This window comes from Lasiodiplodia theobromae (assembly GCF_012971845.1).
Source record: "Lasiodiplodia theobromae strain AM2As chromosome Unknown scaffold_10, whole genome shotgun sequence".
NCBI lineage: Eukaryota > Fungi > Ascomycota > Dothideomycetes > Botryosphaeriales > Botryosphaeriaceae > Lasiodiplodia > Lasiodiplodia theobromae.
Window position 1 is genome coordinate 806,126 of NW_023336300.1, and position 26,939 is coordinate 833,064.

The following is a 26,939-nucleotide window of genomic DNA, read 5'->3' on the forward strand; positions in this document are numbered from 1 at the left end:
GACGGAACTTAACGACGGAGTTAAGGCTTCGGATGGGTGCCTAGACACCCACAACACCAGCGAATCCCATCGTGACTGTTCCAACGCCCTGTGAGTGCATGGCACGCACAAAGAAATTAGAGGCGGGCCAGCCTTTTCTCCACAGTGTCGCTTGCAAGCCCGTCGTTTGGTCTCTGACGAGCGGCTCGCCGTCCTTCCTGTTCAAGCACTGGTTTCAATGCGAGGTGGAATGGAGCTTTTCTCCTTCTCGCCTTGCGCTCCGTCTCACCATCTCCGCTTTCAACAGCAGCTACATACGGAAATATCATGCCATGGGCCGACTGACTGACTCTTCATAGCCGAAGCACCAGACGCGACTAACGTCGTTTCGCGTCTATCGCCTTCCTACCCGCCAAGCTGCTGCAAGTCAACAAAACTACTGCAGGGCCTCCTCTAGAGGGCCCATAATTATTTTTTTCCGTCCTCACCATCTGCCATTTCTCCGGCGCTTATTGGGTAGTAGGCTCCGCCTGCATTGAAGAAACAAAGATTATTTCCGGCGCTTCTCTACTCCGCCGAGGTTGGGGTAGAATTGCTCATCAATGAAAAAAATGAAGCTTACTAGGTAGGTAGGCGATTTGCAGCTAAGCAGATAGGCCGACGGGCTTCCGGCACTTGACATGTCCCGGGGCGGAGGGGGGTCGTGCACAGAGGACCCTTCTGCTCTGCAGAAATTGAGCGAGAGTGTGCCGGGACTCGGAGCGTCTTGCTGTCCGCTTCGCCAAGCCACACGAGATCAGACTTTGAATACGGATAAGTTTGCGTGTGGCGGATATTATATCATCGCGGCAGTGGAGATCCCATGTTTCCTCCGGACAATCACCGGCCGCCGTCCGCAATGATATGCGGTGCATCGTGTTGATTGAAAACTAGCGACTGAATAATTGCGGAGGTGATCGCTGACACACTGGGCCCTCCCCTCCATTGCGGTTGATGACACAGCGACACTCATCCGTGGTACGGCATGCGGGAAACGAATGAGAAAGCGACGAAATTCCATTCGCAAATTGTTACACTGGGCCAGCCCTAGCGCTGCCGGCTCGGATCTGGGGGAGCGGAACCAGGGCTCACACGCTCGCACCAGCGGTCGAGTAACGGAACGCGCTCGCTCTCTCTTCTCGCCCGGCCGGATGGCCGAACGCCCGAACAGGCCGAGCGAAGCCCACTCGTACCTTATTCGTGAACCCTGGATCTCCGCGGCAGAAAAACGCCACAGTGCCATCATACATCATGTCCGCATCGAGCTGCAAAGTGCACCCATCCGCGTGCGTCCGAGTCAACGATGATGAAAAGAGGGAGCTTTTTTTCTTTGCTTTTCGGGCCACGACTCAAGGTCTCGACCGCAGATACGTCATCGAAGACGTACTCCAAGCCGTCTCTCAAGCGGGATCTACTGCGAATCGCGGTCGTCATCGTGTTTGAGGTTTGCAAGTTTTTTACGACGTCTCCGGGGTCGCTGACAGAGGCACACCAAGGCAGGACGAGGGCATGTCGCAATTGTGCGACGCGGCTGGCTGGGCAACAGGCCGGAGCAGCCAACGAGACGGGAACAACAGCACAGCGCGGGCGAGGAAAAAAGTTGGCAGAAGTAAAGGCAGGTACAGCGAGCCATTGTGACGATCGCCTGCAGGCATGCTGTCGTTTTTCGCTCCGTCTCGCGTCTGCCTTGCGACGACAAATCATTACTGCCGGCAGAAAAACGCCTTCTGATTGGTGCAGCCGCGCAGGCATCCAAACCAGGGCAGATGACAAAACACACAGCAAGCCCTGTGCCCGCACTGCCGCAGTCGGCCGCGCAATATAGCTGTTGGGAAGGAAAAAACTGCGCCTTGCCCTCTGATCGATCCCACGCGCATCGCGGCACGCAGTTGATGGCTGGGCGAAAAATTCTTGCATTGGCTTGAAACAGACCGACTCACTCGCATAGCGATGACTCCCGCACGTGAACCGTGGATAGCTGGCACGTTAGTGTCGTTCTCGACCGGCTTCGGGTCTTTGTCGACTCGCCGGCTCGGCCAGCGCGGCAAAGGCTATCTGCTGCTGTCGCAATCTCCGCCTACTGCGGCTAAGCTCACCGGTGGGAAGCCTCATTTCAACGAGGCGGGGCGGGCGTTCGAGGCGGTGTCGCAATACTCAGTTCCTCCTAGATGTCCTGCAGTAGTTCCACGTTGGTCGTCCTCAGAATAGGCGGCCTTGCTGCCAATCACGGCGGGTTGCTGTGCCACTCTTCAGGGCTTGCCGTGGCGGGTTGCCCAAAAGAGGGGCTACCGGAATGGGAAGCAGGGTTAGCGCGGGGGGAGGCCAAGCGTGTGGCACCTTGCGGTGTGTGTGGTGAGCGAAGACGATGGGGAGGCTTGCGCTTTGTGGGGTGGCTTGGTCCGTGCTGCGGGGCAGCCGCGGTTGTGTTGCACGGTGATTGGGCTGAGATTTGGGGCGTGGAGGGGTAGCTCTGCTAGCTACAGTGCCTTGAGCCTCAGGTGATGGCGGATGAGGGGTTGGGGGCCGATCGGTGGTTTGCTGATAGCTAGTAATATGCAGGATGGGTGGTTGGGGAGGACGGAATTGCTCTGTGGGGAGGACCAGAGGCGGGATGCGGCAAGTGATGGTGTTGAGGCAGCTCAGCTGGCCGCTTTGGGGTATTGCAACGCTCCGATGAGGGCCGGCCGGCCGGCGGTTGGGGTCCTCGATGCGCCGCCGTCGGCGCGGGAGAGCAGCGGAAAAGCAGCAAAAGGATGGCCCGAGGCGGACGCTTGTGCATGCCGTGCATGATCTCTGCTACGGCGGGAGCTGCGCGTGAGTGCTGCGCTTGGGTCTTGGGTTCCTGCGGTGTCGGGTGCGTACGGAGATTGAGGCTGGTCACGCCCTCGTCCGGAATGTCTGTCCCTCCGCATCGGCGGACCACGGGACCTCGACAGCGGAATATGGCTGCCTTGCGCATTACGCGCTGCGGAACGCGCGGAGGACGGGGGCTCATCACCGCCGACGTCTGCCTCGCTGGCCACCTATGCTCGGCGCACCGCCGTCGGCGCCGTCCGCGGATGCCGCGACACCTGCAGCAGTCGAGACGAGATGATGCATGCGAGACGGGACCTGAACGACGCGCGACACGGGCTGACGCGGACGCGGGTTGCGCTGCATTCCGCACGCCTCCACGCGCCTCTCTCCCGGCCAGCTGACCGTCATCCAGACTCTTCACTGAATCTACGATCAGGAATCTTCAATGCCCGCAGGCTGTGAAGTAGCTACGTCCACAAGACATCATCATCCGCGGAACTCTTACCTTCGCTGTCGCCAGCCGTGAGTCGAACTTGCTGGGCACACCTCATGATCACCTTGTACTGAATCAGTGCATCGATAAGGACAGTCTCGCCTCCTGGTCACGGTGCGATGTCCGTCAACACCGCCCGATTTTGTCTTCGCGAGATGCCCCTGGGCTTCTGCGACGACCTGTGACTTTTGTTTTCCTTTTGGCTCTGCGTAATGCTGCATTAGAGGTGCCAGGTTTATTTCCTTTTCAGAACCTTGCTTCTTCCGTCCTGCTCAGCATGTTCCTTGTGCAACACGCGAGAGACTGTGGCTAAACGTCACAACCACGCGAGAGCTGGCCACTGTGGCGTTGGTGGTTTCCTTCATCCGCCAGAGAAGGTCTCTCCGCACGGGATTCCTTTTCGTGGGGTGCATGTCGGGAAAAGGTCGCCAGACTTACCCCATCCCCCAGAACAAGCAAGATCTGCCCACCACGACGCCGTCTACATGTCTACATTTCACATGCCGCCCCGGCCTTTTTCCCTACTCGCGCCATCGCTGACCGCCATCTTCAATATTCTCGCCGAAGCTATGCTTAATGCCACGAGGCAATCCACGCTACGCACGCCAGACATATTATCCGCCTGCCATGGTTCACGCTACTGCGCGTCGCCTCCTAACGTTTTCCTCCGTCCGTCTCCAAGAGTCGTTCCTACAGCACTTGGCGCAGCGTTGCAACAAGCTTCCCACGGACACTCTGCTTAGCACGCGGGATTGAACGAGAGGTTCGAAGCAGCGGTCTGTGCGCCATCCCGTTCGTTGCGCCACAACGTGGTCGCCAAATCTAAACTCTCCGTCTACCGGCCCAACTATGACACTAAAGAACGCGCTGGATCCCCAAGCCGGCCCATGGCCAGTCGTGAACGGGGAATAACAGACTATTGGCCGCACTGTGCAGCCGTTCGGTCTGTCTCCGAATGAGGCTTGCAAGCGCCAGGCGTTGGGCCGCATTCCATCTCCCGCTTCAAAATTCTCCCTTATGATGTGATGCTGGGCACCTACGGATCCTGATCCTCGCGCTGAAATAGGTAGTATGGCGGAGTTGATTGCCCGTAATCTTCGCTTGTCGAAGTAGGGCGACGGGCGAAAAATAGGGCTGGCTGCCCAATCACATCGACTACGGCTTGTCAACGCTGCTTAATTCGAGACAAGAATGGCTCTTGGGCTTCGCTGGCACGCCTTACCCCGCGGCGCTCTTGTTGGCCAGTGGTCGATGCGGGATCGTCAGGCACGGTCAGGGACGACCCCGACCTCATTCAGGGGGGGTTGGCAAGGGACTACCTGCTCGAGACAACCGTTGTCGTCTTTTTTGAGGTCGGCTGGCTATCGTTGCATGCCGCTGTCAACAGCCCCGCCTACGTCATTTCTTCAGATTCAGACCCGCTCGACATTTCGCCCTGCTTTTCGTAGTCTCATGCGGGGCGAACGTCTCCATCCCCTCTGCTCACAAGGTCCTGACAAGCTACTCAGACACTCCGTATTCCTGCAGCAGGCCCGTCCGCCGAAACTCGGAAAGGAAAAGCGCCGAGAGCAACCCGTTCACAAGCCAGGAGAAAGGGAAAAAAAGTAGGAACTCCACCAGCAACCAACTCATCAGCCCCACTCATGCATGTGAAAAAAATCAAGATTCTGCACAGCACGAACACCCGTATCTTTCGCTGCCCGTCTTATCCACGGCGCACGAGCACACGCGGGTAACGGGAGACGACGGCGTGTGCGTGGTGGGTTTACCGGTCAAAAGTGACACAGACCGCCATTTCGTACGTGCTTGGCTTGCACTGACGAGCACATCTCCACTCACAACACCCACATCCACAACCCCACATGCACATGCCCCACCCGCGCTAGAGTCTTTGGAACTGACCGGCGGGTGGACGTGTTCTCGAAACGCAGAATTTTCCTTCTGGAAGCCTTCCACGCCTTCCAGATGCCTTCCATGCCAGGTTTCTGTCGTTCCACCCCCCCGTATCTTGGATCTTGGATGTGATGAGGTTCCTGAGGCTCTGCCCATCATGGCTCGGCTGAACCCGAAATCTGCTTATGCACGACAGACTGGCTGTCTGGCAGGACGCTTTGGCCAAAGCCAGCCTTTTGGCTGCCCGTGGCTGCCGCCGGCCTGCCGCCATTGCCGCCCCCGGTGTCCGTTGCCGGTGCTACGTGGTGTGGTTGGTCGTGGCAGGCTGGGGTGGTGGGTGGATGGGCAGATTGCTGGTGACGTTGGTGTGCAATGCGTCCCTTTACTGTTGGTGGTGGCTGAGGATGGCTGCGTATGTCAGCGGATGGGTGTGGCAGGGCCGTGCCAGGTGGTTGAAGGAGTGGTGTCTGTGGCTGTGAATGACTGTGCTGCTTCCGCGTATCCACACCACGCGTGATTGCGGCCGGCTTCTCATTTGTTTTCAGAGATATCTTTCGCGCAGGATCTGGCTTTGCAACAGTGCTTATTCGCACGCTGCCGACTTCGGACGGAATGACAGCTCACACTGTGCTTGTGTTGTGCTCGTTATCCTTGGACCTCACCGTGTGCTCTTCGATAGTGTACCCAGCCCGGCACCGAGTTATCCACGAATACTTATCTAATGTGTCGTACCACATCTGATGATACTCGTCAGTATCAAGAGCTTTCGATGGTCTGACCTCTTAGGGCTTTGTTGATGCTGTGTAACATAGTGAATGGCTGATCGTGAGAGGTCTTGTCCCGGCATGAGTAGGGAGGTTGCAAATAGCGTTGAAAGCGGACCCCCGAGAACCGGGCAGAAAGCTATAGGTATGTGTCTTGAAGTAGTTCGAAAAACCGTCTTCCGCCTGAAACCATTTTCAAACATTTGTTAAGAAGCAAACAACAGCTAAATATTGGCCGCATCGCCGTATATTTGATCATATGCTGCGCCAGTGATGGCTCCCTCACCTGCTTTGATACTCTTAATGAGAGTTGGAGAGCACATACGTGGCCTTTCCGAAAGGGTGTGTGAGCGTTTGGTCATCACGAGTGAGCTTATGGGCACAAGGTTTGGTGCGCTGCCATCGACTAGTTGGGGCTCTCGCCCTGGGCTACAAGATAAACAATTGTTTCTACGAAGTCGGTGGCGGATTCCGTCGTACTTTATTCAGAATTTGTATGTTTGTAGATGCAATGGGCACTCGGTGTGAGCTTACTTCAATGTTGCACGTCTTGTCAAGGTACACCAGATCTCGTGCACATTATCAGTCATCATTCGACGCCATTACTGCTCTAAAGCACCTCTAAATTACGACGAAGAATTTAGAGTAAAAGAGATCATGACCATGATCATGGCCTATCTTCTTCCAAAAGATGCTTAAATGATAGGAAGAGCTCAAAACAGTCTTCTCCATCGATGGCACATAGACCCCGGACTTTTTAAACTCTACTGTACTATAGATGGGAAGCAGGTAGCCAGAGTGGTTTCTTATGATGTAAAGAGTGAAGATAGAGATATTGTCGTCTACTTGTAGACGTTCCTTTAATAAGGTGGAAGTGGAAAAGGCTACCTAATAACACACCTCCACCATAAAACGATCACTTTGGCACTTCGTAGTGTCGGTGCTGGTAGCAAATAAGTGGTGTGATATTTACAATGAAATAGACCACGCGCCTCCACCTTATGGCGGAAAGTACACTCACTTATTAATGCTAGAGGACGCTTAAATGGTCACGGATCATGAAGCTCAAAAATTAGCACCAGACCTGTTGCGCAGCTGTTAAAGCTGTCGTTCAATTTTATAAAGATTCCGCAAATATAACCCTTCCAACATTACGGCTCTATTGAAGGAACTTTCTAATACAAGATAAACCCGAGCTTCACTGCGCGTGGAAAGCAAAAGATATGAAAGTATTTCTCCGCGGCCAGGAAAAAGTGGTCATGAGCAAGTCTACGCTCCAGTCATAAATCTGAGGTGTTGCTCCTGATGATGATTATCACAGGAAATTGGTGAAAACTACCATTACTTTTGTTTTTCAATCTGACGCTTTGGCATCTGGCCTGACTCTTGTATATGGTATCCTGTCGACGAAAAACACGAAAGCGGGGGAGTGAGGTGCTGGGTATCACAGACACTTGCTCTTGTCTGGAGAATGGTCTAGTTCAGAGCCTTTAGCTCTTGCTTTTAAGCCATACCTCAGTGAAACGAGCAAAAGACACAACGCTAGTGACCATATGCCACATGGACTGTTCATCGGGCCTACTGAAAGCTCCGAGGGATCCGCTTGTGACTATATTGGCTATGCGATCTGCTGAGGCTTGAACTTACAGAGTGAACGGCTGGTATATAAAATGGCTGCCATCGCTATCATGGACAAGCGTGGTAGCCATGCCAAACATAGGCGGCAGTTGACGAGAAAACCCATCGATGTACTGGGTGGAGAGTCTCCCTCTTCCCACATCCATTTTCTATCATTGTAAGAAACAATTTGATGCTTGGTTCGCCGACAGACTGCTAATCTTCAGGGTCAAACAATCATGGTGAGATGTATACTTATGGTGTGGCTTATAATGAGACGTTGCCGCAACTCTCAAAGTTGACACAGCTGGAAGGGTTGAGATGTGAAGTAAAACCGGCACAGCCAGAAGTGAAGGGCCTCCATGTTGTCACCCCATGGCTAACACCCTTGATGTGCAACGGATTGCCTCTCTGGTCCCTTACGAAAAGCGGTAGCTTTCAAAAGAATGGTATAAGCTGTCGTCACCAGAAATCAGGTTGGCGCCTTGAATGCCATCCATGAATGAAAGCCATAGCCATGTTCGATTCTTTTGGTAAAGTAGTGTATCCCGTAAATCCTCCCCCGAAAATAGAATGACGCCCAACATGCCAGAGTTGCTGTACACGGCCTTCAATATCCTTTTCACTTGCAGGATGCAGGCCAGCCCATCATCGTCTCCATCTCATAGCGTACAGTATGCACCGTCATCTTGACCTCAACCCGCCGCTTTCAATGCGTCCCGTGAGATTGCACTTGATCATTGACGAAGATTTCCCATTACATTGTTCTCTGTGATTACGCTTTTTACGCGGGAAGAAGGAACTCGCTCCAGCTGCTGTGGAGGAAAGCGACACCAGCCTGCCAAAAGATGAATCAGTACTCGGCTTTTCATTGTTGCTTTTAGACCCCGCAACTTCATCTCGTCGCCTTCGTGGAGCGATGGCGGCAGCGAGCGCAATGCGCCAAAGTGACTTACAGCGAACATGGCGACGCCGGTGACGACAGAGCGGTTCTCGGGGTCGGTGACGGCGGTGTACGCGGTGGAGAAGATGCTCTTCGACTCCTGACGACGGGGAACGGGTGCGCGCTTGGGGGCCATGGCTTCGGGTGTTTTGCTGGTGGGAGTTGTGGAAGAAAGAAGATGGAGGCGCGAAAGGTACTGCTGCGGCGGCGCGCGGTTCCAATGTTAGCGCACGGTTTTTCTTGAAAGGATTTTGACGCAAGTATCGCGCAGATACGCTTGGGCTGGACGTACGGTATTAGCGGTGGAGGACCGGGATGCGCGGTGGGATGGGCTTTGGGATGGTGATTTGATGTTGGAGCTCGGTGGTGACGGCGGACCTGGAGCCATGATGCACATTTTTGGGTGACTAAGCAGCGCCAAGAATGACGATCCATAGATAAATTCATGGATGAAGAGGGACGATGGCAGCGCATTTGCAGCCTCCGTGGCACTGGCGAATCGGAGAATATTCACGTCAAAATTGATACAATATCTTCTATGCTGGAAGATTATCTGGAGGTAATGGAAAGATTTCCAATTGCCACGCTCTAACTGCAAATTGGAGACTATATCCAACAGTCAAGGGCGGCCAAAATGCTCAAGATCTAAAGCAGATTCCTCCTGGCTAAGGCCCAAGGGTTTCCTTGAGATTCTGATTTGCTTATCCACCAGGAGATACATAGAGCCACCCGGAAAACTATAAAAAGCCCTACGCCACTTAACGCCTTTCGCCAATATGCTTCTGATCTTTTTTGTGATACTGCGCGGGTTCTATCCCATCAACTCTGTTGCCGTGTCGGGGTATCTATGCGCCCTGGCGAATGCGCTGGAGCTCGCGCTCGGCGTTGTTGTACCTGTTTTCTGATTAACTTTTGGGCGGCCTCATGCAGCTACAGGTGTACGCACTTGAGAAGCTTCTCGATCAGATCGACGTGGGTCATGACCATGCGGCGGCAGCAGTAGCGGTTAAGCCTAAGCTGGTCCATGGCGTCACTGCGCAGCTGTCAGTAGCATATCCTTAGCATGTCGAGGTGGTGATCGCTTACCCCTCGTGAACGCCCTCCTCAATCAAGCCAACAAAACGTTCCCACAGGTCACCGATGACCTGCCCATGATATTAGCAGGTGCAGGGGCGCGTCAAATTGCGGGATCGCGATGAAAGCGTACCTTGCCGCACGAGAAGCACCGGACGGGGATAATCATGGTGGCGGTAATGAGCTAGCGGAGCGGCGACACGGAGCTGGGCGACGATGGGGCTGCGCGGGCAGGTTGTACGGGAGTGTGGTCGAGGCGAGAGAGTTTGGGTGGGTGGATGTTCGGACGGTGCAAGAAAGACTTCGGAGGTGCCAGCGCCAAGACCCTGACCCGCGAAAAAGTAGTCCGCTGCGCCAAAAGTTCACCTCGACCATCACCTTGCGCGACAACACCATGGCCGCCCCAACTTCCGTCCAGGACGCGCCTACCACGCCGCAGGATGCCCGTCGCAAGAGAAAGGCCAAGGACTCCTCCTCCAGCAAACACGACGCCAAGCGCATCCGTACGCAGGACGAGAAAAACGCCGCAGCTTCTGGAACAAAGCAGATCAAGACCGAGACCGCGCTTGCCATTGTGGGAGACAAGAATACGCAAACCGTGAACCAAGACGCGGGCGACGTCGTGAAGACTAAGCTTCGCCCGGACAGGAGCAGCTGGTACACTTCTGAACCTGCGGGCGGCCGCTTTCTGCCCATCGACCCTGTCTTCAGCAAAGATGAGAGGTATGACGGAGCGCTCCCCATCCAAGGGAGCTCAGCTGATCGTGTCTCCTAGATATATTATTTTCTCCACGGCAAAAGCTGTGCACATTTACTCGACCGCAACCTCTCTTCTTGTCCGGACGCTTCCAATGGGCACCAGCCACAGCATCACCGCATACGCCTTGTCAGACGCTGAGCCGAACCAACTTTACGTTTCCGACGCATCTGGTTATGTTATTCTGTGGGACTGGGTAAGCGGGAAGAAGATCCAGCGGTACAACCTGTCTGCCACCATCCGCGGCATAGCAACCAGCGCCGTAGAAACCGACAGCGGAGACAAACTCGACACCGTATTTACCCTGGACAAGGGCGAGCGCAACATTATCTACGCCCAGAGGTTGCGTGGTCACAAGGACGAGTCTGAGAAGGTTGCTGAGCCGTTGCTCAGGACCAAGGTTCCTCTTCAGTCTTTCATCGTGGCTGGTGGTGGCCAAGTTATTGCCGCAGCCGCCAAGGATCGCGTCTTTGTTGGCCACTTGAAGAATACCTCTGCTACGACCCCCAAGGATTTTGTTTTCATTTGGAGAGAGCTCAGCTGCACGCAGACAATCACCTCCATTGATATCCGAGTCAGCCGTCAGGAATCCGCGAAAGCCACACCAAAGAAGGGCGCATCGCCGATCGGTCAAGTCAACTTGGTCATCGGTTGCTCGAGCGGTGCACTGCTCGTCTACGAGGACATCATTTCTAAGCTCAGCAGCGCTGAGAAGCAGCAAAAGAAGGATCCGAAGGACGCTCCCTCCCCGCTTTCCCTGGCTCCTCGCCATCTCCATTGGCACAGAAATCCCGTTGGGGCCGTCAAGTGGTCATTGGATGGAAACTATATCATTTCCGGTGGTCAGGAGACGGTTCTTGTTCTTTGGCAGCTTCAAACTTCTAAAAAGCAGTTCCTTCCCAACCTTACGTCTACCATCGACGGTGTTGTGGTTTCTCCGAGCGGAACTTCGTACGCTGTTCAGCTTGCGGATAATTCGGTCATTGTTCTCTCAACCACTGAATTGGTCCCGAAGGCCAATATTGCTGGAGTGCAGTCACGCTTCTTCACTCTAGAGGCGACTGTTGACAAGGTTATACTGGACGAGGTCCGCCGCACGGCTGCTGCCATCAACCCGCAAAATCCCAACCAGATTTTGCTTTCTGTTCCTGCGTCGCAGCCCAGGACCGAAGCAGGCACAACCAGTCCGCCTGCTCCATTCCTCCAGAGTTACGATATCTCGTCCAACCATCACGTCTTCCGCCAGGCCATCACGCGTAACAACGCCACCAACATCAACCAAGGCCCGAATGCAACTAAGCTGCGCGAGCCTGATCTTCGGCATCTGCAACTCAGCCATGATGGAAAATGGCTTGCTACTGTCGAGGAGTGGGCTCCGCCAGTGGAGGATATAGAACACCTTGCTGTGGAGAAGAAGATGATTGAAGAAGAGCAGAATGCTAGGCGTGAGGTCTACCTCAAGTTCTGGCTCTGGAATGAGGAGAAGTCCCAGTGGATGTTGGAGACCCGCATTGATGCACCGCACAAATTTACCGACAAGGTCATCTCCGGTCGTATTTTCGATCTGAAGTACGACCCAAGCAGCACCTCGTTCGCCACCGTTGGCGAAGATGGGTTTGTCCGTGTCTGGGCACCAAAGACCAGGCTGCACGATGGCACCGTGGTCAGAGGAAACAAGGGTGAGGGTCTCGTTACCTGGTCGAACCGCAACGCAATTCGGTTGGAGGCAGCTGTCGAGGGTCTGGATGCCAACTCGGATATCCCCAGCGAACTCGTCCCCGTCCACGCCCGTCTAGCCTACTCTCCCGATGGATCCGTCCTCGCCGCAAGTCAGGAATTCTATGGCAACAACAGCCAGGGTCTGGTTCATTTTATCGACCCTAGCACTGGAGCCATAAGGTACTCCCGTGGAGGTCTGTACACCACTGGTCTGGTTGACCTTGGCTTCGTTGGCCGCCAGTTCATCATTGTGTCCAACTCGCTCAGCGTGTGGGACTTGGTCGATGACGAGCTCAACTACGGCTACAGCTTCCGTCCGCTGGGTCTCACTCGCGCCCAGAAGGCCGAGATCGCCCACCTCGCCATCAACAACACGGACGGCACATTCGCCGTCTCGCTGCCTCTGCCGGAGCAGCAGAAGAAGAACAAGGCCATCAAATCGGAAGCCGAGACAGACGCTGCTGCCAAACAACAACAGCCCCAACCCCCCAAGAAGCGTCAATCCAAGGTCTTCGTCTTCTCCACCTCCTCGCCTCGCCCACTCTACTCCATCGTCGTCCCGCAGATCGTCACCGCTCTCCTCCCCGCCGGCAACAACAACAAGGGCTTCGTCGTGCTCAACTCGTCCGCCGAGATCCGCGTCGTCGCGCCCAAGACGGCGGCCGGCCTGCAGCTCGTCGGCCCCGTCGCCGCACCCGAGGAGAACCTGGACCAGTTCGTGGACCAGGAGACGGCCCTGGAGCCGCTAGTCGACGACGATGACGAGGAAGAGGTTGAGACCAAGGAGGAGATGGAGAAGCTGCCGGAGGTGCCGGATGAGATGGTGAATGACGGGGATGAGAACGACAAGCCGGTCGTCAGGCCCGAGATGCTGGCTGGCGTGTTTGACGTTGGGCCGAGCTTCGCGCTGCCCCCGGTTAGGGATCTGTTTGAGGCGGTTGTGGGGTTGTACGGGAGGAAGCCGAGGGGCGGTGTGGTCGCGGCTTGAGGATAGGTCGAGTATAGAGGAAGAAGTTGGAAAGTGGGCTGTGTCTGGCTCGGGGCGTACGTATGTGATGCATTGTTAATAGGCGTATAGCGCGGGAGGGATGGATATCAAAAGTTGAGCTTTCTTAACTGTATACTCAAAGTATGTTTCAAATCGGATCGAAGGTCATGCCTCAAATTCACTTTTTCACGGGGTCATCCGTAAGCATATCAAATAAAGCCGCGCACTAGTTCGGGAATATACCTCTGCCGGCTTTGAAGCACGAGACCGCTATATATGACGTCAAGTTTGATTGCGGTGGCTATAAAAGGGTGCTGACCGAGACTTCTAACTCCTTCGCTCGCCATTGATGCATCCTCCAAGCGCAAAGACTACAATAGAATACCACAAGACAACCTTACTGTTCGTGTCTTGCGAACATCACGGACTTTTGTGCCCGCTCTCTCGCGCTCATGTCTTCTCTCCCGTAAAACTCAACACCTCAGCAGCAGTCGTCTTTACCGCTACGTCTGAAGGAGCCCAATTGGTACTATGCAGTATTTTTGAGTAATAATGCGGTATATCGCATCGCAGACAATGCTGAGCACACGAGGTGGTTTATCGAGGAGTGAAGTAGTTCGCATCTTGGTCACGGAGCAGCGAGAAGTGCGCTGAGACTACTTCACACTCCACAGTGTCAGTGGAGAGAAAAGGATCTTGCACTTAAGCGCATTTTGAGCCTTTAAAGCAGGAGTGTATGTCCTGCACGTGCTGGGTGGATCGTGGCATCATGAGGGTATAAAAGAGATAGGCTTGACGGACCTGAGAGTTTGTAACACCGACAAGCCCCACAACTTGTTAGCTGTCATGACCGAATCTCACATCCCCTACTGCGTTGTTTCTGGAAGTAGGGATGATGCACTAGAATCTGTTGGAGCGGACATTTGAGGCTACGGAAATGGTTCTTTTAGGTTGCCGAATCATAGACTTTAACCCAGATTGAAGATGCTGTCTATCATTTATCTCAAGTGCTGAGCTGCTTGATGAGAGCTTGCTGACTATTAGGATTTTGTTTGCAGTTGTTGACGTCATGTTTACACTGAAAAGCGCCCTCTGTCATTCTTAGACCTTGTATATTGCAAAGGGAAGTGAAATGATGGTTGCTCACCACAGTTGACTAAATATCTGAATACTGGTTTGTAAACGATGGAATGATTTCATTGGAGAGAAGACATTTAACTAATTTCGGTCACCTGCAGTGGATAGCCATTGCTGATAAGCGACTCCAGCGTCACGTACGCATGGAATTTTCTCACACACACCATATTCTTGCTTTGATGTCCAAAATTTCTCAAGTGATGTTCACAGGTGTACTCAATTTATTCATCAACATGACCAAGCCCCACAGCAGCACCCACGCAGTTGACTTATTCAAGCCCTGTAGATTGTGAAGTACGCAGCGGAATACCATATTGGATACCTCAGGTCACTTCGGCTCGTCCGCTATCCTACACCGACTATCGGAAAGCGAGAAACAGAAAGAAAAATAGACAAGTCATATCGTGCACTACAAAATGAAGTGACACCAGATCACCACCACCCACTAAATATTAAAACAAGCTATCCGCATCCCCTTAGGTAAGCAAGGAAGATACTCACGAAACACTTTGACAAAGATTTACTCCAAGAGGAACCGAATCCTTTTCCAGTATCGAAAAGGGTTATGTAAGGTGTCTATGAATTTGTACAATGTAACCAGGAAATAATGGCAAAGGTTGTGGGAACCGCTGCTTTCGCGGACCATGTTCCTGCAACAAGAGATGTAGAGACATGGGAGGGGGGTATTGCACCAACTTCGCTGAAAAATAAAAATGGACAAATTAAAGCCAGCAGCAAGAGTATAGAGATATGCGCAAAGCCTGCTGGTAGTGTGCTCCATATCTTCAAGAGAAGAAAGAAAATCAAGCTCGTCCAGGATACTCGCTTGCACCTATGAGGTTGAAGAGATGAGGGAAATAATGCTACCGCAAATGACTAAGCCGCCCATGCATTCCCAATAATAGAACGCCCGTGGATGCAATAGAAAATAACGGTGCAGTGGTGGTATTGAGCGATCATGATTCATGCGACGTGATCGACAGGAGAAGTGATGACGGTGATGACGGCGGGGTGGTGGGACGAAGGATCGGAATCTCGATCTCCCGAGGTACTTGCTTTTCCGAAGTGGAGCGAAGACTGCTGTGCGATGTTGTATTTGCTTCTGCGTAGCTGCTGGAACATGCACAATGCAAGCGTTTGGTGGGGCTGTGTCGCGTCGCGGAGCCGGCTTGGTCTATCGCTAGTTCGAGTCGGAAACTGATGACGCATACCACCACGCGAGGAAGATGCTACCGATGAACAAAAGCCACCGCTGAGCGATGACAGAACGGTTTATAAGACTGTACAAGCGTTTCCGGAATGCCTGTCAGCAACAACCGAGACATGGCCAACGAATTAGCATGGGAGCCTTGGTTCTCTGCTGATGGAACCCATGCAAACAACAAACGACTCGCCATGCGTGGAAGGAGGGAGATGAGTTGATCCAGAGGGGAAAAAAAAGATATATGAAAAAGAAATTATAGGAAAAAAATCGTGCCAAAAGCCAGCGGTCCGAGACGATCAGGCCCTATGCACGGTTGGCTTTTATAGTGAGAGAATAAGATGCAAAGGAAAGAGACACTCACCACCGTTGAGACTCTATCCTCCTGATCCAACTGACGACGATCTTTAATCTTTCTCGCACGCTTGTAGTCGGCAACAAAAGATACTTCTCTTCTTCCGCTATCGGCAAAATACTTGCGAACCAGAAGGGAAACATTGCTGGATCATCCGGGGGGCCGCCGTATGCATCTAGGATGCGTTGATGTAGCCAAGGGGCACTGTTGGCTCGCATTCTTTCGATAAAATCAACGCCAATCAGGAGCATCTCGCGAGTGGAAAGGCTGTCGATGGTTGGCTCAGGCGCATGACCTGCTTGCGGCGAATCGTCGGCCAGTTGCGTCTCACGGGCTGCCTGGGCATTCCTGATGTCCTCGGCCTCGAGGCGTTCCTCTTCGGCAAGGCTGACATCCTCGATTCGCTCGACGTTTCCAATGATGTATCCGTCGTGCAGGCCGTGGTCGCGTACCCGAAAACGGGTGGTTCCTCGAGTTTCGATGAGGCTCCGGCCATCTGGCATCATTTGGACACTGATGATTTGTAGCATGGTGCCGTACTCTTTGAACTGCACCGGCCCGAGACTACCCTGGTTGGCGCCAGAACGATTGTACATGAGCATGCCAAAGGTACCATTGCCTTCCAGTGCTCTCCGGATCATGAGACGATACCGTGGCTCGAAGATATGCAGGAAGGTAGGCATGGCTGGAAATCCAAGAGTACAAACGAACAGCGAGGTATCCAATTCGGAGATCCCACGTTCTTCTTCGGCGACTGCTTCGGCGCGAATGGTGACAAGCTCAGGACACAAGGCGTTCAGCAGGGCAACCAGACAGTGATTGCTGGACTGACCTTCCAACGAAGGTGGAATAGTCAAAGAGCGTCGACAGACGGGACAATGTACGGTGTGATCCAAGGCGCGGACCAAGCATTTCCGGCAGAAGGTGTGGCCGCAGGAAGTGGTGACGGGGTCCAGGAGGAGATTGTAGCAAACATGGCAATCCAACTCTTTGTGCGTTGCCTCCTTCAAGCGGTCGAGCACAGCGACGTCCAATTCACTGAAATCGCTACCGTCTTCGGCCAAAGAAATGTACGAAACTTCCGAGGTGATGTCCAACTGGCCCATGTCGGCGAGGGTGTAGGTCGCTAGGAGACGGCCTCCATGCAGCGTGATGGTGGTGCGCTGAAGCGGGCCTTCCTTCTCAAGACCATCCATGGGTGTGTCTGCGGTATGATTTTGTATGACTTCCAGCATGGTCGGCGAGTCGTCAGCGGCGGGTTTACTCTCGTCCATGACGTGGGCCACAAGCTCCATGATTTTCGACAGGGTGACGTCCACATTGCACTCGCCCACGGGATGCTCGCGGCCGCAGTCCAGGATGGGACATTTTATGCCAAGACGGCGGTCAGGCGTGGCGGGATATGAAATATTCTGGCGGTGGAAGGACTCGGGCAGACAGTGGCGACAGAGGGCGTGGCCGCACGGAAGGGAGACGGGAGTGCGGAAAGGCCGCGAGCATTGGGGGCACTGGACGAGGCGGACGATCTGTCGAGCATCTTCGTGGGCAGCTAGAGCAACAGCACTCTTCCCGTCGGCGGGGTGGGTATCATGGCTTCGCATCAAGTCTGGGTGGGCGAGCTCGAGGTCCAAGGACTTCTCTCCACTGCCTGTGAAGGAAGGTCCTGCGGCTCGTAGCAAGCTCATAAAGCGTGGATTATTGCATGCACCGGGATTGCTGCGGTGGAGCGTCGGGAGTCGTGGTTCGGCGGCGAATTCTTGGGCGGGGGCGGGACCAGGGTCTTCAGGGCCAGAGCTGAGTGGGCGGCGTCGGATCTCGCAGGCGGAGAGATGGCGAGCGGTGGGCCGCCACCGGGATGGGTTCGGGAGCGGAGGCTGCAGCTGGGATCAGGGCGGCGATCAACCGAGGCGACGCAGAGGCGTAATATCGAGAGATGGTGAGGACGGTGGGAGCGGGCGGGCGCAGGCGGACGAGGACATTATTACTGATTGGGCTGGGCGGACAGATCGGCGATGTGCCCAGTGTAGTGTGTAGGAGGCTTCAGGATAAGGCAGAGACCGATCTCTGGCACAAAAGACGATGCGCTGGGATCGCAGTTTGTTAGGGAGTGCGAGCCCACGGCTGTCGGCGCTCCGGGCAGTGGTGACGCCAGAGCAAACCCGCCGCGCGCCCGGCCAATCACGGCGCCGCGCCCGCTGATACAGCTCGCCGCGGCTCCTCCGTGCACCTGTCAAAGCAAGTCACCAAGCCCGGCCCGGCACGTTCACCATTTTAGCGGCAGAAAAATCACCCAAACCGCGCTGTTCCTACCGCACATGAAATGTCTCGGCTGCGCGCGCCTCCGCCCCGGCCTGCAGCCAGCCGCCCTGCTGGAGAAAACCTACTCCGTGCACTCAACCTCGCTGCCTTCCCTTCCCGATTCGTTCCCTTCGCTCCGCCACCACCGCAACCAGCGACAGCTGCTAGCCCGCACGCTAGCCCACCCATTTCTGGGGCGGAAACGAACGTTGGAGGTGCGACGCAATACGCGACCCTGTAGATCGTTTTGGTGCCGTCGAGGCGTCATCGACCTGTCCACGCCTCGCTCCTCATTGGCTGCCACTCTCCCCTCACTCGTCCAGACCCCCCATTCCGGCTGACCACCACGCCCGCCCAGCAATCACCACTGCTTTCGTTGACCAGTGCCCCCTCAGCCCGCCGTGTCTGCAAAGTGCCTTCCCTTCGATAAGAGCTTGCCCTTGCCTTCAGAAGACCACCAAGAACACAAACCAGCCATGTCAATCCTCCATCAGCCGCAGCTGGAACATGGAGGAGCGTAGACCTGGACCCTTTCGTTCCCTCGCCACCACAAGCCTGGAACAAGCCACCCCACAGCTTGTTTTCCACTCCACCTGCATGCGCCATTCCCTTTTCTGCAATCTGTCGAACAGGGGCGCCACAGGTAGGGCTGAAGCATCCGAAGGGACCCTTTGACAATACGGTTAGGTCGAGCTAACGACAGCTGGTGTCTCATGTGAGAATCATCGATGAAACAAAGACATTCACCAGTCCTTCGGACTTGGGCGTCCGAGTCTGTGGAGCTCAACACTAACTGCCCTGTCTGTAGAACCCCACCATTCATCACGCCGACCATCGCTCTCCTAAACCTTAATGCATTCAGCTGACGCTTTCCGCCAAGGACGTGGGCCTCTGCTAGTCCGCACAAAACAAAACAGTGCTGACGCGCATATATATCCATTCTCCGCGAGCCATTCATAGCCCCATGATCAATCTATTTCGTAAGATCCCACGATACCGGGCGCAAGTATACCGTGGTTCTCCATCAGGTACTACGCAATCAGCTGTGAGTGAGAGGAGAGCAGCAATCGCCGTCTGCGCCACATGGAAGGATGACGCCACAATGCGCTGTAAGCAGAGAACGAAAAAGCTTAACCTCGAATATGCCACACACAGAGAATGGAAATGTATCCGTAAAATTTCCGAACTTCTTGGTGTCTTTCCTTCACGCATCCACGTCCCATCAAATGAAGGGAACTCCATATTGAGTACGAAATATCAAACGAATAGTCTGTCCCAAACTTTATTCATCTGCACGTACGTGATGCGGGTCGGCCACCATCAACCACAGTTGCGACATGCACCAGCGAACAGCTACGCTGAGAACATTTTGGTGTTGCAAATCCGTTTAATTTCTTACTACCTACCACCCACACTCACAGCTGTGCCCTTTGTTGCTTAGAAACAAAACGTAGGAAAGCAAAAGGTTGAGTGAGATAATCTTACAGTACAGGCTCCGCGTGCAGACTGGGGCCAGTACTCCGTCCCTTGCCAACAAAGTACCCACTCACCGGCAGCACGAGTGACCAATCCTACCATCCCACCAATCACCCTTCCATCCCATCTAATGCTTACCCATTCCCACGCTTCAAATGCCCCCACAAAAACACAATACTGCTTCTCCATTTCAAACACCAAAAGCAAAAAGAAAACAGAAGCGAGTCAAAGAAATCCAAAAGAAAACAAAAAAGAAAATATGCCCCACTCGATGCGCGCTGCGCATCTGTATTCAAACTCAAGCCTACATCGCGCACAAGAAACGCTCGCTCACACTTGCTCCCTCTTTTCTCATGCCCGATGTGCACCGGTCTCCCTTTTGTTTGACAAAAATCAGATTCCCCCCAAAAGATGCCTAACTCCGCTTCGGTGCCGAAAGGCGAGAGAACACCACGCAGATAGGAAATGGAGAAAAGAAGAGAGAAAAAAAATAAAACGGGAAATGCCTATCCGGCTTTCCATGTCTTTCGGGTCCCCTTAACCCCCCTCTCCATGATTTGAGGGGCATGACCGATCCAAACACCAAATCTCCCTTCTCATTGTTCCTTGCGCTGATCTCCCGTACTTGTCGATCCTCGGGTTGAAGATCTCGTGTGCAACCGGTGCGTGTACCCCTTTTGCAAACCCGAGCGGCTGATCTGAAAACAAGCCAAGCGAGCCACTGCACAGTTCCGTGGAAGGAGAAAGAAGAGAACCGTGGAAAGGGTGAATACGAACCGCCGTAGACTTGTCTCACCCTGGAGAGGTGAAGACTTACGACCGTCGTACAAAGTGGGGGAGGGAAAGAGCAGAAAGAAAAAGAAATCCATGACGCATGCGACATGCCGCTTCGGACAATGACCTAAATGTTCCACCCTCTCCAACCCAATGTCCGCACCTGCGTCTATGATCCACTTCTCCCCTCTTACTCTTCCCTAAATCCCCACTTTTTTTTGGTATCGGCTGAGCTGGTGCTTATGTCTGACCTTGACGATCGCGCGCTGCTCCGATAGCTTGTCCGCTATCGCCGCTGCGCATGGAAATCTCCTCAAGTCACCTCGACAGAAAGTTGGCTGGGCCGTCTACTAGTCCCGTTGGTCGCCGCTGCCATCGGTGGCGGGTATTCGTTTTCGTCGCTATCGTCCTCCGAGCTGCTCTCTTCCTCGAGCACTATCCGCCGAAGCACGTTCTTATCGAAAAGGTCGATGACGAAACGGCATACCGGAAGCCGGAAGTGGTGCAACTCGAGGATGGCCATGACTTTGTGGAACATTGCTGGTTTTTGGAATCCAGGAGCCTTCTTTGATTTAATGCTGTTTTACCTGTTAGCTGCATTCATCGAGTAGGGAGGCGAGAAGCAGTCCACGCACTTGTGCAGATCATTCGCCGCACGCTTGGCCAACACTGTGTTGCCGAGATCGGTGACGAGCTTCAAGATACGTGCATTGACTGGGTCGTTATCTGTGATCCCGTTCTTTGCATCCTTTGGCGTCTTCAAAGTTTCGACGGCAACATGCGAAGCCTTCCATGGTTTGATCTATAATCTTGTCAGCAATTCGAATGAAGATAGAAACGAGGGAGATTACCGAGAAAAGCTTGTTGAAATCGAGCGGGATGCAGAAGCCCAATGACTCGCCCATGATGTTCGTTGCGGCATCCCAACCGCACTCAATCAAAATTTCTTGACCATGTAAGCTTCGCGAGATGAGTCCAAGAACGAAGAATGCTGTTCCTCTCAGCGACATGACCTCGGACGCTTCCGCAATGCGGACTATGTATCTTGTCACGTCCGTGCTCTCAAGGAATGGTGCACCGAGATCCATAGAGCCGACATTTCCCACGGCCCATAGGCAGCCCTTGACCTTGAGGATGATTTCTGCGTCCTCTTTCTCCATACAGAATTCCTTGATCGTCGACGCAAATTCTTCGAAATGACCTTTCGCTTCGAGAAGCTTACATCCCTCCAGCGTCCGGGCGAGTTCGCGATAAAAGTGAGGGGGGACGAGCCCAAAGTCCAGGGGGTCAGGTAACTCGTCGAACGCCAGATGTGACGGAGGCTTCTCGGGGATGTCCGCCAGGGCACGAGCGAGTGAGGCCTCCACGAGAGCCACGTAGGAATCATTACGACCCAAGAACCAGTCGTCCATCTCCCTTGTGATGTAGTCCAGCCCATCAAGATAATGATATCCGACCGACGTTGACAGAAACCGGAGGAGCAGGGGAGCTCCAATCTCTCCCAGATGGTCCAGTGTCGGAGCACACTTTACGACGTACTCAAGCGACCTCTTTTGATTGCAAGCCTCCTCCAAGATTTTGATCGCCACTTCGCAAACTTCGACTTCCGGGTCGTAAAGCTGCGTGACCAACAAACGGATAGCCCACTCTACAACCCCAGGGCCGAGCACAAGTGAGTCGTCTGGCTGAAGAGGCTTTGTGGCATATTTTCTCAGGAGTCTCGTAGAGAAGATGCGAATCTCTTTGGTCCCAGCAGTCATTGCTTTCGAGAGGATGATGCGGAGGTGTCCATCCAGAGTGTAGTCCATGTTGCTGAGAAGAGTCTTCATCAAGTCGTCTCGATCCCGTAATTCCACGATATGATAGAACATGTTGATCATCTTCCATCTCTCGAAGATATGAACACCTTCTGGCTTCTTGCTCAGTTCACCAAGCATTGCAAAGTACCCACCTGTAAGAGTCTCTGCCATGCGTTCCGCGGAGAAGATTGGTTCTTCTGAAGTAAGACCACTCATACGATCGAAATGTGACAAACATTCACCGAGCTGTCTGATTGGCTTGCTGTCCATGAGATACCTCGTTCCATCGGAGTTATTCAGAAGGGCTCGCATCAGGGAGCACCCTGCCCTTACGTAGCGTTGATTCGGTCTGGTGTTTTTCAGTATTGAGAAACGATGCTTGAATGGCCTAAAGAAGTTGATCAAACGGTGAATGAATTTGGTGGCCCTCAATGCTTCGTCCAGGCGTTTGGGGTTGTACAGAGGTCCATCGAGGATTCCTTGTACGAGGTCCCACCTCCACTTCTGGTAGTTTGGAGTCTCCAAGACCCGTGATTCAGCCATCAGATTTCGGAAAGAAGCCTCATCAATTTGGGCACTGAACTGCTTTTTCGCCTGTTGTGGTGGATGCAGATCTTCGTGTTCTGCACCGCCGCCGAATTTCTCATTGGCTCCGGAACGGAAGAGGGTGCGATTGACGCTATCCACTTGATAGATCGTTCCTGTAGCGATGAAGCGGTCGTCCGCACCAAACTGAGCAGCGGATCTAAGAAGATCCGGCAGGACCTGGAGTTCGGCACTCCATGAAGGTGGTAGTAGTTCGTTGGCCATTTTGAGAACTTCGCCAAGGAGTAGCGTCGTTTTTCTCTTGAGGGTCAAGTTTAACGATTCCTCCTCAGCATGCAGCAGTGCAGGAACGAGGCCAGAGTGTAGTAATACGGCCAGCATAACGGCGACATAATGGTCCACAAGACTTCTTTTGGTTTCTTCTTCCTCCGTTTTCGAAGCGGACGTTGTAGATTCGGCGTTTTTCAGATTTGTGACTCGACCGTATGTTGTCAACCGTCGGCCAGCAAGAAAAGAAGAGGACCATGATGGCGGTTTGATCCTTAAGATGTCAAAAAGAAGTTCCAAAATGACGTTTCGGACCTGAGGAAGGGGAATGTATAACGAAGACATGAGAGATTTGGTGGCCATGAAGTCGTGCATGCAAAGAGTCAGAAGGCCAGGCCAACTTTTCAGAAGGGCAGCAATGACCTTTGCGTTGGCCTTGAGCTTTTCCTCATTGGCATGTCCAGATGACGCATCGGTGAACGCAGCGAATGGCATCTGAAGTTCGTGTCCGGAGCGTAGGTATTTTCTTCTGCTGGGAACATCTAGTAGGTAGAGAAAGGAGCCGGTCAAACTTTCCGAGGCATGGTAGAGCCCTTCGCCGAGGGCATCGGTCAAGGGGCCCATGCCGCCTGCCGATACCAATCGTTCGGGGTCTTTGACAAGAATCTCCGCAAGTGTCAAAATGCTGATGTTTCGTAGTCGGTCTTCCGTGTGCTCAGCAATAGCGACGATGATGCGGATCACAGCGCGCGAAATTTCCTTGACGCCATCTTTCACCTCCAGAAAAGCTCGGACAAACTTCAACGCCTGTTCCCGCTCTATGCTGACCTTGCTTTCTTTGACCAATGAGAGAATGACCAGGTAATCGGTGTGGAAAGAACGGATGGTTTGGAGCGATTTCCTGTCCGCAATTGCGTACCTCATGACCCGGTATCCGGCTGCTACGACCTCACGGCTGTCACTGAGCAGCATGGTCTGCACGCGTAGGCCAAAAATAGACCATGCCAAATCGTACTTGAGAGTTGGATGCCTCTTGAATAAATCGACCAAAGAATTTCCTTTCTCCACATAGTAGTCGTATTTCATTCCTTCGACTTCGAGGGCCTGTAGAACATCGGCTAGCACCAGCGTTGGTGATTCGCTGTCCGGATCCACCTCATCTGGGTTTGTGTACGACTCGGCCCGGGAAGGAGCGTTGCGGAACAGAAACGAGAGGCGGCCCTCGGACACGGGTTCCTTGGCACGCTGGATCTCCGTCTCCAGATCCAGCCTCAGGTTGGCCAGCTTGCGGTTCGAGATATTGAGCTCGGCCTCGACACGGGACTTTTGCTCCTTGGCTTGCTTCGCGCTCTTCGAGTTCAGAGCCTCCAACAGATTCTCCGAGCCGATCTTGATCTTCGTCTCCTTCTCTATCTGATCGCGCAATTCCGCTTGCCTTGCCTCCGAGGCAGTCCGGACGCTGTCATCCCCAGCAAAGGTCGAGTGTTCCACTAGCGGAGGACGGGTGTCGGACCGCGAGGTGGTGGTGCGCAGCTCAGAGCTAAAGCTGCCAGGGCCGGGGGCTATCGTCGTGGTGTACGAGTTCCCGCGGCCGCCAGTACTGTAGCTCGCGGGGGCGCGGCCATCTTTGCTTGGGCGGCCCGGAGGCAGCAGGTTGTGGTGGTCCTGGGCGGGCACATCGGGCTGGCTGGACATGGAGCGCGACGCGGGCGCGGGCTGCAGGATGGGCGTCATGGGAGTCCATCAACCAAGACACGGCTGCCTCATATCGTTGGTGCGCGGTGATGGCGTCGTGGATTCGCAGGCATGAGGAGGGCTACTGGGCTGCCATCTCATGCGACGCCGGGGAGCGGAGCGGAGCGGAGATCGGGCGGCGGATCGGGCGGCGTGCGACGGGCGGGCAGCGGTGAGGGCGAGTGGTGGGGGTGGTTGTTCGGTGGCAGCGTCTGCTGGCGTTGAGGTGTGAGGTCAGGCAGATGTACCAGGGTGCACGCAAGGTGTGGGCAGCAAGAGCGAGCGGCCACCACGGCCAGGGCTGAGTGCTGATGCGGGGAGGATGTGCTTGGGCCTCTCAGGCAGCGCCAGCGCCCTAGATTTCACAATCCTACAGGCCCGGACAACAACGCTCGCCGGTCAACGCAGGCGCGGCGCGCGGTGGGCGCGCGCGTCGGCCAGGAATTCTACGTGTACACGGCGCGATCTGGTGTGCGGCAGCAAGGGTCTGCTCGAGCCTGCTAATTACGCCGACCAGCACATGGATTGAGGGAGCTGCAAGAGCTCGCGGAGATCTTCTGCCGTCTACGGATGGTTGCTCTCATTTCGTCATTGCGCCGCCTAAAGGGCGATTTACCAGTCGCGCATTCTCAGCGCTCAAAACTGCCGGTCCATGCCGATGGATGCGGCGCCCCATTAGTGCTTTCCAGCAACAATGGCAGCGGCCCGTCCGCGCAGGGAGCCGCCTCAGCACTGCGAGCTGCGGCACGAGCAGCCGGCAGCTTCGCGGTTACGTAGGCCGAATTGTACACGGCATATCATTGCGACAGGGCCTTTCCCCCGGGGCGGGGCGTGCAGCGGCTGGTGTTGGCGGGCGGAAGGGTCTCGGTTGGAGGCGTAGGGGGTCTGCGAAGACTGAGTGCGGCGGCCTCCGACACGTTATGGCGTGAGCCGCGTCCAGCTCCTCCACGACAGGTGGGCCCTCATTGGTCTCTCCGCTGCAATGACCGCGGGGACATGTCGATTGCGGCCGGCCAGCGCAGGCGTATGGCGAAGTCCGCTTGACTGAGCTTTCCGATAAGGGTGCGATATAAGCTTCTTGGTCCCCCATCCTACCCGTAGCTTGTCCAGTACCACAGCACAGCTTCGCCTTGCTTTCTCTGCCGCCAGCCAGTCTCGCTGCTCGTTTTCCTGCTGATTCCCTAGCTTATTTCCTTCTTTGGCCATATCCACAGCAATAATGTCTCAACTCAACTACGCCCGCTACGGCAAGGACAACGTCCGCCTGTACAAGGTCCACAAGCACCCTGATGGCACCCAGTCCGTCGTTGAGCAGACCGTCCGCGTCCTCCTCGAGGGCGATATTGAGACCTCGTACGCGCTCCCACCTACCACACCCACGAGAGAGCGCTGCTAACACCGCGCTCGCCGCAGGTACACTCACGCGGACAACTCTGTTGTTGTAGCTACCGACACCCAGAAGCACACCGTCTACGTGCTGGCAAAGCAGAACCCCGTCACTCCCCCCGAGCTGTTCGCCTCGATCGTCGGCACCCACTTCATTACCAAGTACTCGCACATTCACGCTGCCCACGTCAAGATCGTCACCCACAAGTGGACGCGTATGACTGTTGAGGGCAAGCCGCACCCGCATTCCTTTGTCCGCGATGGCGACGACATCCGCACCGTTGAGGCTGTCATCCGCGAGGGCAAGGGTATCTCTATCAAGAGCGGCATCGACAGGCTGCTTGTGCTTAAGAGCACCGGTTCCGCCTTCCACGGCTTCCACCGCGACGAATACACGCGCCTGGGCGAGACTTGGGACCGCATCCTGAGCACTGAGGTCAAGGCCGAGTGGGAGTGGAAGACGTTTGCCGGCCTTGACGACGTCAAGAGCAAGGTTCCCAAGTTCGACGATGCCTTCAACGCGGCTAAGACCATCACGCTGGACACTTTCGCCAAGGACAACAGCGCCAGCGTGCAGAACACCATGTACAAGATGTGCGACCAGATTTTGGCTGCGGCGCCGCTTGTCGAGACTGTCAGCTACTCGCTGCCGAACAAGCACTACTTTGAAATCGGTATGTCAATTCGGCCTATCCAAAGAAATTCCACGTACTGACATCATCGCAGACCTGAGCTGGTTCAAGGGCTTGAAGAACACCGGAGCGGATGCCGAAGTTTTCGCTCCTCAGACTGACCCCAACGGTCTCATCCAGTGCACTGTTGGTCGCAAGGGCTCCAAGGCGAAGCTGTAAATGTTTGCTGTGTTGCGGCGTTGTCATTTCTATGATATCATAAAGCGAAACTG

General features: G+C 54.5%; 5 protein-coding genes across 5 annotated transcripts; 2 read left to right on the forward strand and 3 right to left on the reverse strand.

The window, feature by feature from the left end:
• Positions 1-9,369: 9,369 nt before the first annotated feature.
• On the reverse strand, positions 9,370-9,767 carry LTHEOB_4028 (RNA polymerase subunit N/RPB10; the record flags this gene model as incomplete). The annotated part of the gene is made up of 4 exons (XM_035513017.1): positions 9,370-9,418; positions 9,471-9,557; positions 9,611-9,669; positions 9,732-9,767. The coding sequence occupies 4 exons, from the start codon at positions 9,765-9,767 to the stop codon at positions 9,370-9,372; spliced, it is 231 nt and encodes a 76-aa protein (XP_035375421.1).
• A 225-nt stretch (positions 9,768-9,992) lies between these two features.
• On the forward strand, positions 9,993-13,062 carry LTHEOB_4029 (WD repeat containing protein; the record flags this gene model as incomplete). The annotated part of the gene is made up of 2 exons (XM_035513018.1): positions 9,993-10,321; positions 10,374-13,062. 2 exons carry the CDS (start codon positions 9,993-9,995, stop codon positions 13,060-13,062), a joined length of 3,018 nt encoding a protein of 1,005 aa, XP_035375422.1.
• Positions 13,063-15,760: 2,698 nt separating this feature from the next.
• LTHEOB_4030 (ATP-dependent protease) lies at positions 15,761-17,440 on the reverse strand (the record flags this gene model as incomplete). Its single annotated transcript, XM_035513020.1, has 1 exon — positions 15,761-17,440. The coding sequence occupies one exon, from the start codon at positions 17,438-17,440 to the stop codon at positions 15,761-15,763; it is 1,680 nt and encodes a 559-aa protein (XP_035375423.1).
• A 3,176-nt stretch (positions 17,441-20,616) lies between these two features.
• LTHEOB_4031 (HR1 repeat rho-binding protein) lies at positions 20,617-24,610 on the reverse strand (the record flags this gene model as incomplete). The annotated part of the gene is made up of 3 exons (XM_035513021.1): positions 20,617-20,881; positions 20,939-21,105; positions 21,155-24,610. 3 exons carry the CDS (start codon positions 24,608-24,610, stop codon positions 20,617-20,619), a joined length of 3,888 nt encoding a protein of 1,295 aa, XP_035375424.1.
• A 1,258-nt stretch (positions 24,611-25,868) lies between these two features.
• Positions 25,869-26,886, forward strand: LTHEOB_4032 (Urate oxidase; the record flags this gene model as incomplete). The annotated part of the gene is made up of 3 exons (XM_035513022.1): positions 25,869-26,002; positions 26,063-26,709; positions 26,762-26,886. 3 exons carry the CDS (start codon positions 25,869-25,871, stop codon positions 26,884-26,886), a joined length of 906 nt encoding a protein of 301 aa, XP_035375425.1.
• Positions 26,887-26,939: the final 53 nt, after the last annotated feature.